At 39.7% G+C, this 16274-nt stretch overlaps 1 protein-coding gene across 5 annotated transcripts in view; it reads left to right on the top strand.

The window, feature by feature from the left end:
• The first annotated feature begins 599 nt into the window (after positions 1 to 599).
• Positions 600 to 16274, top strand: part of frmpd4 (FERM and PDZ domain containing 4) — a 750261-nt gene continuing 734586 nt past the window's right edge. For 4 of the 5 annotated variants that reach the window (XM_072584870.1, XM_072584871.1, XM_072584872.1 and 1 more), the window contains exon 1: positions 600 to 865. In XM_072584870.1, the coding sequence (XP_072440971.1) occupies positions 822 to 865 (44 nt within the window). In that variant the 5' untranslated portion in view covers positions 600 to 821. The remainder of the gene's footprint in view (positions 866 to 16274) is intronic. The other variant, XM_072584876.1, reaches the window with a different exon arrangement.

Below are 16274 nucleotides of genomic sequence, written 5' to 3'. Positions count from 1 at the left end.
AAGAAGAAATTTTAAAATGAAAACAGGTGACCTTTTGCTGAGGTTTGAATTTCTGTCAGGTTGTTGTGAAAGTAAAAGGGTTGAATCTTTATGATATTTATAATAAGATTGTTTCATGCCATTATTATACAATATAATTTTTTTGTGCCTAATAAGTAATGATGTTCTTTTGTTAATGATAAATTGGCAGCCTCTTGCGAGTAAGTTCAGTAGCTGACCACCATGGTAAACAAACTGGAAAACACAAACATCTTTTAAATCAAGCCAGAATTCACTCTTGGATCAGACCTGTCCAGTATTATGGTCAGCTAGAATCATAATACGCTGATTTAAAGTAAAAATTACCATAGCTAACACTTGTAATACCATTACTTAGTAGAATGTCCACAGAATAACAAAAATAAAGATAAAATATTGTGAAGCACATATCAAGCATTGACCCTATGAGTTTTGTATCCTGGCATTGATATTTGTAGCTTAGGTCCATGTACCAGGAGACAGTTGTTCTGTTGTGATCCCTCTCTGGACTGGTGCAGTGACATTGAACACAATGTTGTATCGTTACTGAGGCAGAAAAAATGACTTCTCTCTTGCTTTAGGCAGTTGCAGCTCACTCTTGGAGAAAACAGGCCAGTCTGTTAATGGTCAGGATTTATCCAAGAAGGCAAAGTGATTCAGAGGGAAAAATCCAAGTACTGTGACCTAAGAAAGTACATTCCGTCCAAGCCGGTAAATGACATCAAATTTTCTCTGTGAATTTATGTAACGGATTTGACACCCTCTTTGAGATTGCTACCTTACTGCACCCTAACTCTGCAAAGATGGACCCTTCTGATACTGAACTTGGAATCTTCACAGTTATTCAGTGGGTATATTTTTATCTCTAACTGGTGTGTAATTGGATTTTGTTTTTCTCTTGGAATGTTTAACGTGCTTGTAGAATGCTAGCTAAGCTGTGTGGTTATTAAATAACTCAAGAAGCCCAAACTAAGAAGTAACCTATGATATCTTTAATACCATGGTGGGAAATTATCAGAATTTATTTACTAATATATGTAATTGTTGACTTAATAATTTTTAATGCTGAATAAATAATGTTTTCTATCTTAATCTCAGGAGTATCTCAGCCTGAGACAGAAATTGTTCTTGCTGTGAATCTATGTTTTATCAAAGTAATAGATGATACATTCGTATTATAATTCATAACATATGCTTGGGTGTGGGTCGGATGGGGAATGAAATTTATACCGTGACAAAAATTGAATAAGGATAAGTAATGGGTTTGTTGATTGTTTTTATTGTCATGAAGATTGAATTGGTATTGCATTAATAAATATAATTTCAAAAGTATAATGCAGTCCACTAGTGAAGAACACCATTTGTAATCCCAAAAACGTGTCACTTGAACATATGTGAAATAATAATGAGAACACTAAAGCAAATTGTAACTGTTAGACAGCATGCAGAATGACCTGTTTAAACACCAGCTCGAGAATGACAAATGATTGCAGACATATTTCAGAGCCTATTGTTTGCAGTGTGCAATGACTTTGGAAATCTCAGCAACCTTCATTGTGCAATCACAACAGCATGTGCTAAAGTCAGTTAAAGTACTCAAAAGTGTGTCAAGATCTCTTGGATGGGGCAAAAAGGGGATGATAATTGTATCAATAATAAGATGAAAACATTAGAAAGACATTGCTACTCTGGTTCAGTCATAGAAACAGCTGGATATCAAAAATACAGTTGGAGTGGTATTTTCTTCATGTGGTTACAAAAGAACAGAGAGAACTTTAATTTGCATCTTTCTTGTTCTGGAAGTGTTTGTTTCCAATACTGAATGCCAAAAAAGGACTATTTCTGGGACTGATGCTTTTAACCTTGATCAGCAAAAAGCTCTGCTATCCCCCAAAGTCAAACCTTGCAATTTGTAGACCGCGGCATCAAACTATTGACACAAAAGCCAGAGAAACAGTCAATAGTGTATTGAAATTCTCAAAAGCCCACAGGCATGATTATGCAGTCAAGGTTACTTCTGTATAAAATGGTTCAGATCACTAGTGAGGACACATTTGGTAAAACTTTGAGTTAACTTTGCTGCATTCTGGAACATTTAGAGAAGGACGAGGAAGATTTTAGAAACTGCATCACTCACATTATAATGTAGTACTTGATGAGGGAAGTGTTTTTTGAGGGGGAATTTCTTCCTGGGATCTTTTGCATGCAGGAAAAATGGCCATCCAAGTAAGCTATGTGCTTTGAGGTGTGAGTGAAGTCTCAGATGACACAGGTATAAAATAAACTATAATCTCAACAGTTTACTCTTGTCTCCTCTAATTAGATGCTAAATATGCATGTAGTTAGCTCATTTGGCTGGATGGCTGTTGTGCAATGTAAAATGACACCAACAGCCATGGATTAAATTCTGGCTGAGATTACCATGAAGACCTCTCCTTCTCAATTGCTTCTCTCTCCTGATGCATAATGACCCTCACGTTAAACCACCATCAGTCATCTTTGTAATGGGAGAGCAGCTCTATGGCCTGGCAAGACTATGGCGGCTTCACTTTTTTATATATCTGGGATAAATCTGGGATTGAAAATGATCAAAAATAATTTAGAAAATGATTTCCAGGACCCACAAATTCATGTGAGCTAAAACAAGAAGTGCCAGAAATACTCAGCATGTCTGAATAGTTATGAAGAAGAATAGAAACAATAAACTGTGAATGCTTGAGGTCCGAAATAAAACTAAAAATGCTGTTGAAACTCAACAAGTCTGTTAGCACCTGTGGAAGAAAAAAAAATGTTTCAAGTCCAATATGCCTCTTTGTTGGGAATGAAGAACATAAGAGATGGAACTGGAGTAGGCCAATGACTCCTCATGGTAGGTGAAAACAGTGACTGCAGATGCTGGAAACCAGAGTCTAGATTAGAGTGATGCTGGAAAAGCACAGCAGGTCAGGCAGCATCCGAGGAGCAGGAAAATCGATGTTTCAAGCAAAAGCCCTTCATCAGGAATAGAGGTAGAGTGCCTGCAGAGTGGAGAGATAAATGAGAGGGGGGTAGGGGCGGGGAGAAAGTAGCATAGAGTACAATAGGTGAATGACGGTGGGAATGGAGGTGATAGGTCAGAGAGGAGGGTGGGAGAAAGTAGCATAGAGTACAATGGGTGAATGGGGGTGGGTATGAAGGTGATAGGTCAGAGAGGAGGTGGTGTGGATCAGTGGTAAGGAAGATAGGCAGGTAGGACAGGTCATGGGGACGGTGCTGAGCTGGAAGGTTGGAGCTGGAGTGAGGTCGGGGGAAGGGGGAATGAGGAAACTGCTGAAATCCATATTAATGCCCTGGGGTTGAAGTGTCCTACCTGCCTATCTTCCTTTCCACTTATCGACTCCACCCTCCTCTCTGAGCTATCATCTTCATACCCACCCCCATTCACCTATTTTACTCTGTGCTACTTTCTCTCCACCCCCACCCGCCTCTCATTTATCTCTCCACTCTGCAGTCACACTTCCTCTATTCCTGAAGAAGGGCTTTTGCCCGAAACGTCGATTTTCCTGCTCCTCGGATGCTGCCTGACCTGCTGTGCTTTTCCAGCACCACTCTAATCAATGATTCCTCATGCCTGCCTTGACATTCATCCAGATTATGGCTGATCTGCCACAGGCCTCAACCCCCTTTTCATGTTAGTTGATCAGAGCCCTCAATTCCTTAATATTTCAACATTCTATCCAACTCCTCTTTAAATCTTTCAGTAATTTAGCCTCCATAACTCTGAGGTAGGGAATACCAGATGTTCACTACCAACTGTGGGAATTTTTTTTTCACTTTCCCATTTTAAATGAATGGCTCCTTATTATGTTCCCTAGTTTGTGATTCCCCCACTGGGGAAAGCACCATCTCACATCAATCCTGTCGAGCCCCCTCAGAATGTTGTATGTTTCAAGAAACATTCTTCTAAATCATTCTTCTAAATTGTCACCAATAATGGTCAAATGAGCTGTTCTTGATAAGTCATCTCCTTCATCCCTGTCAATCTTTTTCTGAACTGCCTCCAATGCCAATTCATTCGTAATGACAGTGACCAAAATTGTAAATACAGTCCACCCACATCCTGCACAATTGTAAGCAGAATCTTCTGTTTTTAAACTCCAACCTTCCAGCAATAAAGGCCAAAGTTTTATTTCCTTTCTTAATACTTGCTGCACCTACATGCTAACCTGATATGTTGCATGCGCAAGAACACCTAGATCCTTTGCTGTTGCTCTTTTCTCGAGTGTCAATCCATTGAAATTAGAATCTGTCTTTTGATTCTTCCGATCAAAGTGCATGATCTCATACATGCCTAGATTAAATTTCATCTCAGTTTATCCAGTCACTCAACCTTTCCTTATGCCTGTAGATTCCTTGAGTAGAAACTAGGAGCAGGAGTAGGCCATTTGGTCCTTTGAATCTTCTCTGTGTTCCATCGATCGTTGCTGATTGTGCAACTCAGTTCCCTTTTATCTACTTTCTCGCCATATACTATATCTAACTTTTACTTACAAACATTCAAAGTTTTGGCCTCAACCACTTCCTGTGGCAGAGAATTCCACAGGCACACCACTCTCCAGGTGAAGAAATTTCTCTTGTTATCTCCGTCCTAGACAGCCTAACCTGTAAGCTTAGACTGTGACTCCTAATTCTGATTTCTTTATATGACAGCACTGTCATTTCAGGAATCAGTCTGACAAACCTTTTGTTGCTGTCCTTCCATAGCTAGAACATTTCTCCTCAGATAAGAAGGCTAAACGGAACACAATACTCCAGGTATGGTCTCACCAAGACCATGTACAAATGCAGCAAGACATTCTTACTCCTATCCTCAAATCCTTTCACTACGCAGACCACATACTATTTGTTTTCTTCATCATCTGCTGCACTAGTATACTTACTTTCAGAGACTGGTATACACAGATGCAGACTGCTGAGCACAACCCACCTTTGCCCATCCAATGTAATTCAGATAACATTCTGAGCAAAGTGGATAACCCCATATCTATCCACATTATATTTTATTATAAGATCAGCTCCCAACCTCATTACAGCTTTGGTTCAAACATAGACAAAAGAGCTGAATTCCAGAGGGGAGATGAGAGTGACAGCCCTTGACATCAAGGCTGCATTTAAGTGTGTGTGGCCTCAAAGAGTCATAGCAAAAATAGGAATGGGAATGTAAGGGAGACATCTCCATTGGTTGGAGTCATACCTGGCAAATACCACTCATCTCAACTCCAGGCCAACTCTGCAAGAGTTCCTCAGGGTAATGTCCATGCCATATTAAGAGAAAAATCATCCAAGACAATTTTAGTGACCCTCCATTAGATCCTGATTTATACTTTGTCATATAATGTCACAACTCTTCAGAGGACGATAGATAACTCCCACTTGTAACTTCTTACCCTTGTTATTCCTCCCTTCCACCCAAACTGATTCTACATCACAATCTACTGCAGCTATCTCACTATCAACATGAGACTGATACTCTCCTTGGACAAAGCGAAGGGAGAACGGTCAAGTGTAACATCATTGGAACAGATAGGACAGAGAGGAAGAAACTGGGAGAGAGATATGGAATCATTATGGGGTGCAGGGTGTAAGGAAGTGTACTTAAAGTAACTATTGAATCTCTATTGAATCCACAAATTTAGGCCATAAGACATAGGAGCAGAAATTAGGCCATGCAGCCCATGGAGTCTGCTCTGCCAATCAATCACTGGCTGATAAGTTTCTCAACCCCATTCTTCTGCTTTCTCCCCATAATCCTTGATCCCCTTGATACTCAGGAACCTATCTATTTCAGTCTTAAATATATTCAATGACCTGGCCTCCACAGCCTTCTGTGGCAATGAATTCCATAGATTCACCACTCTCTGGCTGAGGAAGTTTCACCTTATCAACATTCTAAAAGATCTTCCCTTTACTCTAATGCTATGCGCTCAGGTCCCAGTCTCTCCTACCAATGGAAGCATCTTCCCAACCTCTACTCTGCCCAGGCTATTCAGTATTCTGTAAGTTTCAATTAGATCCCCCACCACCTCCTCTCCCCTACCCCCACCACCCCCATCCTTCTAAACTCTTTCATATATAAACCCAGAGTCCTCCAACGTTCCTCATATGTTAAGCTTTTCATTCCTGGGACCATTCTCATGAATATCCTCTGAACACATTCCAGGCCAGTACATCCGTCCTGAGATATGGGGTCCAAAATTACACACAATATTCCAAATGTTGCCAGAGTTTCTCCAGCACTTTCTGCTGTTATTTCAGACATCTAATTCTCAGTATTGTGCTTTTTATGTGCTTGTTATAAGTTTCAGCAAATAGCCTATCCATAGAAATGGAAACACAGAAGACCAGGAATGGAAAAGTAGAGTCACACATGAGCTCACATTTACTGAAGCTAAGAGATGGATGGAAATGAGAAGCAATGTTAATGAAATTTTTAAAATCCAGGTGACAGCAGGAAGAACCACTAATGATACCATTCACACACTGGAAAAAGAATTTTTCACACACACACACATACACACACACACACACACACACACACACGTTTGTGAGGTGAATTTGTACTCGCAGAGTTATATTGTACTTTGCTCAAAACTGCATGAATCCATATAAGAACCTGTTAAATCATGTATTAGATTAGAATCAGTCTAAACATTATGGCACAGACAGCAGCCCACAGGAGGCTAACAACTTCAACACGTTATCTGAGCTGACACCAATTGTTAAAGTTCTCCTGAGAATGTAACTTTAAAAAAGATGTTTTATGATTTACACATGAAAGAAGTGAAATTAACATGGTCATTCTAACAGAAGACAGACTTAACAAACAATCAGGGTATTTTTCAATGTATAATTTCAGTTACATCACACTGTAAACTTTTGCTATAAATTCTGTGTCTTACAACTGTGTCCTCCACAAACACCTGATGAAGGAGCAGCTCTCTGAAAGCTAGTGCTTCCAATTAAACCTTTTGGACTATAATTTATAACTAATTTCACCAAGCATCTCTGCAAGGAAGTGTTGGAGGCCGAGTTCACCAGGAAAGGAAACTTTAGCAGGCAGGAGGCTTTGCTAGACTGGAGGGAACAGTGCAGGTGAGATTGATTTTTCACCCTTCGTTCTGTGGATCCCACACATTAAAGGGCAATGCTCTGCAAGTGCATGAGCATTCAGTTGGTGTGCCATCATGCACTTGTTGGTGAATGCCTGCTCTCCTGACAGCCTCCACAATGCTTCCCTCCTCCACCATTTGACCTTAGTTACCATCCTCCAGCCACCAGCTGAACCAGAGACTTGGCTGCCTTATGAGAAGGGCGACCCACTCTTCATTGGGTTCAGGACTTGCCTCTGCCACCTAAATACACAGGGACAGCATGTTTATGATAAGGGGAATAAGTAACCTATTGAATCAGAAACTGGGCAAAGCACTCAGAAATGGTATGTCTTGGGTGTGGTATATGCACCAGAACATGCCCTCAAATTCCTGGTGGTCAGCTGCAGTCTCCAGCACCTGGCTCAAGTGAGGCCTCTGTTCTTATTACAATCCCACTGCAGGAAAGGAGGAGGCATCCAAGCTACTTTGACTCAAGATGGGCTGACAGTGACTAGCTACTAGATCCAGCTCCCCTCAAAGCGCATTTCCCATTTACTGCTACTCCACATTCTTTGATCTTCTGCCCCTCTTGTCTGGACTAGTAAGGCATCCTGTTAGCAGAGGTCCTGCAATAAAAAACAACATAAAATAATTCCATTACAATTTCATCAAACAATCTGTCTGTGGACACTTTTGCTGAGCCAGAGCAGTTATGTAGTTCTACCTCAGAGGCTACAACTTGGCAAGTGGAATACTGCTGATTTGCAATGAAGGAGATATAAATGACTTTGTGCAGTACTTAAAGGCAGCTCTAGGCTTTGTGCATTACCAGAGATGATTGGAGGAGCTTCTCCTGGTTTCACAAGAATCTTTTCCTTTATGTTATAAATGTCACTTTGATTCCTTAAATGAATGGATAGACAACATTCCTATTGACAGGAAGAATGAAAGGAAAAGTATATTGGTTCAGCAGTGAGAGGTTGCAGAGTTTGGAGATGCAGAAGGATCTGGGTGACCAAGTGCATAAATCACAGTAGGTTAGTATCGAGGTACAGCAATAATTGGGAAAGTAATTAGAAATATAATTGTTTATCACAAAGGGAATTGAACGCAAAAGTGAGAGGTTATGCTTCAATTATCCAAGGAATTGGCAAGACTGCATTTAGGGTACTATTTACAACATTGGTCACTTTGTTTTAAAGAAGAATGTCATTGCATTGAAAGCAGTTCAGAGGAAGTTTACTATACTAACACTGGTTGGCTGATTTTTTTCTGACACTGCTCCTTGCCAAGGTGGAGGTAGAAGAGCTGTCTGAAGATCTGTGATGGATAGGGCATTCCATTTTTCTCCTCCCCATTCTTACGTGGCATGGTTGGACAGGCTACGCTTGTATCCCCTGATCTTTAGAAGAGAAAGAGGCAATTTGATCAAAATGGAAAGACACTGAGGGATCTTGACAGGGTGAATACAGAAAGGAAGTTTCCTTTCATGAGAGGATCTGGAACTATTTCAGGATAAGTAATCACCCACTTAAGACAGAGATAAATGGAATGTTTTTCTGACAGAGGGTCGTGTGTATTTGGAGCTCTTCCTCAAAAGGCTGTGGAAGCAGAACTTTTGAATATTTTTCAGGCAAAGATTGAGAGCTCCATGATGAGCAAGGAAAAATGGTTAGATCTTTGTTGTCAGGAATGTGAAGTAAACAGATTATGCATGATCTTCTGGCAGAGTCGACTCAAGTGACAAAGTGGCCTGTCCCTGCTCTTCATTCATATGTTTGTAAAATTGCCAATTAGCCCCCTCAATACCTGGTTCCCAGTGAGTAGATAGTGAATAGTGAATAGATAGGGAAACAGTGCACACTCGTCAAAGTGGCTCCTAAACAATGCACTGGTTGGGGCTTAGGGTTTGCCAGAGTATTCCACAACCACAACAAGACCTTGATTCTTATATCCAGGCTTTTTCCCAAAAGAGGTGTCCACCCTGAAGAACGGTCCAGAAACCTTGTTAGGGATAGCTGCAGGATGGGTGGTAAGTGGAGAACCATCATTTTTTTCGCAATAATGCTCTGTTGCTGCTAAGTGGAGGCCATGAATATCAGGCCTATGTGTAAGAGACAACTATTAAATCAGTTGCAAGTGGAAAAGCCTTAGAAAAGTTCATCAGCCTCAGGTCTTACTGTGTATTCTTTCATACCACTGGTAAAATGTTAGCTGTATACAGCCAGTATCAAAACCTAGCAAGTGCACATATAAATAACTGACAACTATAACTCAACAACTTTCTTTAATTGTAGTGCAAAAAAGCATATGTTATTTTATATAATTCCTCATCTGAATTCTAATAAGGAATTATTCCTGCACAACCATATAAGATTGATTTGGGGAATTTATTTTCACAGCCTTTTGAGGGAATTATTTCAGAAGAAATAAAAGTCAAATAAGCTGTTTGAAGACAGATTTTCAAAAACCCATGAGTCCTTGAGTAATTTTCATCATCATCATCTTCAAAAACCATAACACAGCAAATTTGTCTCTTTCTTTTCCTGAGGAAAACAAGATAGATCTTTAATAAAAGATGTGTTGACTAGATATTTGTATTGATCTACACACCATGTGACCATAGTAGCTTTTTGTACATCAATATAAAAAAGTGCTATAACAGCATATTTTTGTAACGACCCCATTAATCAACATACACTAACAGAAGGCCCTACTCTCTCTCAGTGGAACTGTGCAAGCATGCAGGATTGCTATGCTAAGTGTTCTGGTAGAAGAGATCCTGAAGAAGATTCTCATTTGTCTCCTGGCATTCTTTCCTGCAACCCCTGGTACTGCTCAGCCTGGCTACATGACCTCCTCCAGACCAAGGGGGGACGCTAACAAGATGTCAGTGGCCAAGCAGCTCCCTAACACATTATGCTGACAATAACGTGCCCAAAAGGGACAGTAACATAACACTTCCATTTTTTTCTAAGTGAAGCACTTCAGAAAAATTTCAGAATAACTATTAAAGAATTCCTGGCAAATGTGTTTCACAAAGAATCCTGAGGTGCAAGTTATGAAGATGAAGGCATGTACCATACGTTTAAGAGTGAGTGAAATCTGTTTTGGCAGTGAGAGTTTACGGGCACCTGTCATGTGACTGACTAGCAGTCTCAGAGTTACAGGAAGTTTGACAATATGTAACAGTTGGCTGCTATGTTCACAACAGTTCAAATTTAACCAATCAGTTTAAATTATGCCCCAGGATAACCCAATCTAATTTGAATTTTATAGTTTTGACAACATCAAAACAATGAGTGAATCTGATGTTTGGGGTATAAAAGTAGCCAGCATTTTGAGAGTTAGCCAGAGAGAGACAAACAAACTACCATCTAGAGAGAGACTGCCATTCAAAACAATGTCGATTAAAGGTACCTTTTTCATGTGAAACATCTTTGCAGCAAAAGATGGAAGATGACTCAGGGAGATCTCAGCTGAAAGAGATCAGATGCTGATGACGATAGCCGCTGTCTGGTTTTGAAAATTAAGTTAATGTAATTTTAATAGGGTGATTATTGGATCAGTATATTGTTACAGAATTGGAGGTAGAAGCAGAGCTTTAGGAGGAAGGAGGCTTAGAGTTGTAACTAACTGTTGTTTGATGTTCACTTTTGGTGTTAAAGAATAAAATTGATATTTTTCTTTAAATCGTGGAATTAGGGAGTTCTCTGTCACTCATACTTCAACAGATTATGGGGCGAGGTGAGCTTTTCTGGGTGTTTGGTTTGATTAACAGAGGGGTTCACTGCTGTGTTGTAACATGTATCACAGATCCACTTCAGACCTCCAGGAGTGAATGAATAGTGAAAGGTGGAATATGCATTTAAGTAGAGTTCAAAATCCTCAATGATACTTGCTTGTTTTTAATCAATTGACATCTTCGAGGAAAGAATTTTAGATCAAGCGCTATCTCCCAAGTTGCAGTACATCCTTCGTGATGAATAGGTGCAGACAATTTAAGCAAAAGTCAATTTCATTACAATCTTCAAGGCAGCCAGTCCTAAGTGTCAACTCCTTTACCAAGATGATGTTTTTAACTGAACAACCATGAACCTCAGATTTCATCTTGATTCATCTTAGACGCACTTTATTATCTACATTATCCATGACAATTGCAGCACAGAATTTAAAGTAGGGTACGAAAGCTAGAATATTTAGCTCAATATAAAGTCTTACAAAAAATTAAAGGGAATAAATGGGATTTAGAAGGGGAGCAAATGGAGAATTAAAATAAAACAAGATTGCAATTTATGTAATGCATTTTATGACCATCAGGCATCCCAAAGCATTGTACAATTAATGGAATAATTTGGGTATAGCCAGCAATCACAAACAGCAGTGTGATAATAGCCAGATCATCAGCTGTTGTGGTGTAGAAAAGGGATAAATATAGGTTAGGACACCAGTGATAACTCCAGTGCTTTTTTTTTGAGGTAGTACATTGGCATCTTTTACGTTTCCATTAGTTGGAAAATGGCATCTTGGTTTAACATCTCATCCAAAAGACAGCATCCTTGATAGTGCAGCCTTCCTAATTATTCACTTTCTGGAGGAGAGATTAATTGGCAGTCGTTAACAATTATCACAATGTAAAAAGATACTCATGCTTATTTAGTAGCCCCAAATATCATTGGTTGGTTTAATTCCTATCTCTTACACAAATAGAACAACTTCATGAGGTTTAATGTAAGTCAATGGTGAGATGGTGAAACAGAGTGAAGAGTAATGCAATTACCTTAGACAGAAACTGAGGAATTTGGGTGTTTAGCCACACATGTATCCTTTGTTTGATAATAATGTACCATACATACAGAAAATTTGTGAGTGCCATTTGCCTCACTGTGATATTCACAGCAAAACCTGCCTGCAAGTTGTTACTGCATCATGGAATCTGATGATATACAACATGGAAGATCTAATACATTATAGATGGTGATTGAGCAGGTGACTTATTACAAAACGCAACATTATGAAACACGTCCTGCTGACAGCTAATGGAAGATCTGCTCCCAAGTTTTTGGAACATGCATTCTTTTTGGATGGATTTATGGTTTGATTATTTGATTTTTTTGGTCAAAACAGAGTTTTTCATCAAAACCAAATTAATGCATCCTCTTAAAAGATATACGCAAGACAGATTTGAAGTTAACAACAATTTCTCACTTTCATAAATGGAATTTGACTTCATTTTCATGGGTTAAAGCACTTTGACAATGTTATTGAAAATTGGGTGTTGGAGGGTGGGAGAGTAAGTGTCAGGAAGATGGATAAGCAGTAAAGTAAAGCTGTCCACCTTGTTAATTAAGCAACTTGAGGTCTTTGGGGAGCTCATTAAATCCTTAGCTGCTGACCCCTTGACATTTTCCCAGGGGTGGGCACCCATTAGGAGCTCTCCTAAGGCTGACCAGCTGTGAGCTGGTGAGAGCAAGGTGACAGAACTGAAACTATTTAATATAATGTGAGGAAGTGAAAACTCGGCCTAAGAAAATCAGAGCTGTAATGACATGTTATGAACCAACTTTTCTCTGCTCTGTCTTGTGTCCCAACATATTATGCAACCTAGCTCTTTGAAGCTGGTGATTTTATTTTAAGACCTTAGAAAAATGGCTGCCAAAGCATCAGCTGCCCATTCAGGCCATTGTGGCTCAGTTGAGCATCTATCTCTGTTGCTACTCTCCTCCCCCGTAGCCTGTCATTAGTGCAATATGACCTGCTGGTTTGCAACTGGGAATTGATGATGCACCCCCACCCCCCTCCCTGCGCTCCGAATTCCTGCCTCCTGTCAGTTTCTGTATGTTTACCAACGTAACCTGGATCTACCTCACTACTGCCTTTCATTTCAACCTCTCTGGTGGGATTGCAGAATGCACAGTTTGGAGTCTCTTCCTTCTCTGAATCAAGAGCGGGATACATGGAAAAGAGAGTGTCTCGGACAGCACTGGGCTTACAAGGATGGTGACAGAAAAGCCGACTCTTCTCTCTACCTCCATTAGTCAAACAGTGAGCTCCATATTCAAATCATTTGACAGAGCATGCAAAACGTTACAGATTACTGTTTGCACCCCATCTTGTCCCACTCTCCAGCTTTCCCCACCCTGCCTTATTTTGGAGTCACACTTTTTTTTCTAAAAGTGAGGCAAAGTGGGAAAAAGTTTAGGAAGTATCACTCTATTTTGTCATATTGCTAACGTTACTTAATATCACATTGCTAATTTCTGGATTCACAGAAATGTTCTCTGTTTAACTGTTGGAAAATCACTGCCTTCATCATCATCAGTCCTCACCACAATCTCTGTTTGCTAGCTATTAACTCCTACCTTCTTTGTGCTGGAGACTGGACCAGACCATTTGCTACCTGTGTGTCATACTTATCCCTGAGGTGAATATCTGCCCACATTTGGTTCATCACCAAGGCACAACCATTTAAATGGTGATAACGATTCCACTTACAACCCTTATCACTTCTCTTTTGAAATGATGCTGTACTTGCAATAGTGCTTATGCTACTCTCCGAAAGTTCACACCACCTCTACATACCAAACTAAAAGATCTGATTGAAGCTTACAGAATACTGACTAGCCTGGACAGAGTGGATGTTGGGAAGATGTTTCCTTTGGTAGGAGAGAGTAGGACCCGAGGGCACAGCCTTAGAGTAAAGCGGAGACCTTTTTTAAGTGGAGATAAGGAGAAACTCCTTCAGCCACAGAGTGGTGAATCTATGAGATTCATTGTCACAGAAGGCTGCAGGGGCCAGGCCATTGAGTATATTTAAAACAGAGATAGATATGTTCTTGATTGCCAGGGGGATCAGAGCTTATGGGTAGAAAGCAGGAAAATGGGGTTGAGAAACCTATCCGCCATGATTGAATGGTGGACCAGACTCAATGGGCCAAATGGTCTAAATTCTGCTTCTGTGTCTTATGGTTTTATGGTCTAAGATGTAAAAGTATTTTTTTCTTCTTAAGAAGACATGGCTAATTTGTTTTGACTCCATCAGGCAGTGATCATTATAATCTGTCATTCAGAACAGTGCTATTTGTTTCACAAAGCAACATAGATTTAACACAGGGACAAAATCAATGCTGGCTTTGAACAGAAATTCCAAGCCTTTGTTTTTTGTTGGTAAACTAACCAATTATAACCAATACCAATGGGTCAAACTGGCAATTGTATTTGAGAGGACTGGACTGACTGATTACTGTGATTTGGGCAGCCGACTGATTTTATTAAATCAGTAATATATCATCCAGGTTGAGAACAAGTGACAAAATAGGCCAATAATTCATGGCTAAATGATACCTTACTTGACTTTTCAGATGTTTGCAGATTGTTGAAGGGGAAAGGGAAATGGAGAATTCTACCATGTTGAGGTGTGAGGAAAGAATGAGTTAAAATTATTTGCTTGAAATGTATGCTGATTTTTTTTCATTGAATATGTCAGTAATACTTAACTTCACTTTTCACCTCCAGCATTCAGTACTTTGTCTGAAGAGTCCAGGTACACACAATGCGCAAAGAAAGCACTCAGTATTTTGGCAATCTAAGTTAAGTTGACAGATTGTAGAATTACAGTGGATTTGATCATTGTTAATGTGGCTGATTGAAAGCTACTTATTAAGAAAAAGGTTTTCATAAGTTATTGGAAGTTAGAAGCCTTTGTATAACTCATTTCACCAACTTACAAAACCTTCTTTTTCTAGTTGTTCTAGAGCTGTATGTCATCTGTAGAGAAAATGTCTAACAATTAGTTCCTAAAGTTTAAGGTCAGTAATAGTGCAGTCTGGACCACTTTACTAAGAAGTGTTGGAGTCATAAATATCTACAGCAGAGAAAAAAGGCTCTTCAGACCTTTGAGTCTGTGCCAGAAAAAAAACAACCACCTAACAATTCTAATCTCATTTTGCAATTGGCCCAGAGACTTGTATGCTTTGCCATCACAAATGCACCACTAAATGCTTGTTAAATGTGGTGAGGGTTCCTGCCTTCAAGGCAATGAGTTCCGGATTTCCACCACCCTCTGGCTGGAAAGATTTCTCCTCACATCTCCTCTAAAATCTTCTGCCGCTTAACTTAAATCTATGCCACCTTGGTCTTCTGTCAAAAAGTCTGTTCTTGTTTATCCTCTCAATGACCCTCACTATTTTATACACTGTAATCATGCCCACTCACAATTTTCTCTGTTCCATGGGAAAAAAACTTCATGTAGTCCAATCTTGCTACACAATTGATTCTCTTCACTCCAGGTAACATCCTGGTAAATCTTTGCAACCTCTCGGTGTTATCGGATCCTTTCTAGAATGTGGATTCAGAACTGGACACAATGCATTAATTGTGACTTAAACAATATTTTGTAACAGTTCCAGAATAAACTCTGATATGAAACTCTATACATTGACTAATAAAAGCAAGGATCCATATACTGCCTTAACCACTTTACTGACTGTAGTTCTATTTTAAGGGACCAGTGTACCTGCACACCATGGTTTCTCTGATCCACAATCCTTTCCAGTGTCCTACCATTCATCATGCACTCCTGTGCTTTGTATGTCTTGCCCAAGTGCATCATCTCCAAATTTAACTCAAATGAATTCCATTTGCCACTGATCAATCCACCTGACTGGCCCATTCAAATGCTCCTGTAATCTAAGGCTATCTTCCTCACTGTTTACCATTACACCAATTTGCGTGTCATCTCTGAACTTACTGATCATTCTTCCTACAGTGAAGTCTAAATCATTTATAATAACCATAAACAGCAAGGGCCACAACCCTGATCCTGTGGGTTCCTGCTGTACATAGACCTCCAGTCAGAGAAACGATCTTCAACCCTCACCCTCTGCTTGTAATAGTCAAGTCAATTGTGTTGATCAATTTGCCAAATTGCTTTGGATCTCATGGGATCGTACCTTTGCTTTCAGTCTCTCATGAGGGATTTTGTCAAAAGTTAGGCTGAAATCTGACATCAAAAGCATTGTACTCATTGACACAGCTGGTAACCTCTTCAAAAAATTCAATCAAGTTGGTCAGACATGATCTCCCTTTAATAAAATGATACTGACTGTCCTTGATTAATTTCTGCCT

Source organism: Chiloscyllium punctatum, chromosome 15 (genome assembly GCF_047496795.1).
Source record: "Chiloscyllium punctatum isolate Juve2018m chromosome 15, sChiPun1.3, whole genome shotgun sequence".
Classification (NCBI taxonomy): domain Eukaryota; kingdom Metazoa; phylum Chordata; class Chondrichthyes; order Orectolobiformes; family Hemiscylliidae; genus Chiloscyllium; species Chiloscyllium punctatum.
The sequence above is the reverse complement of the archived record's forward strand: the minus strand, read 5'-3'. Positions and strand labels throughout refer to the sequence as shown.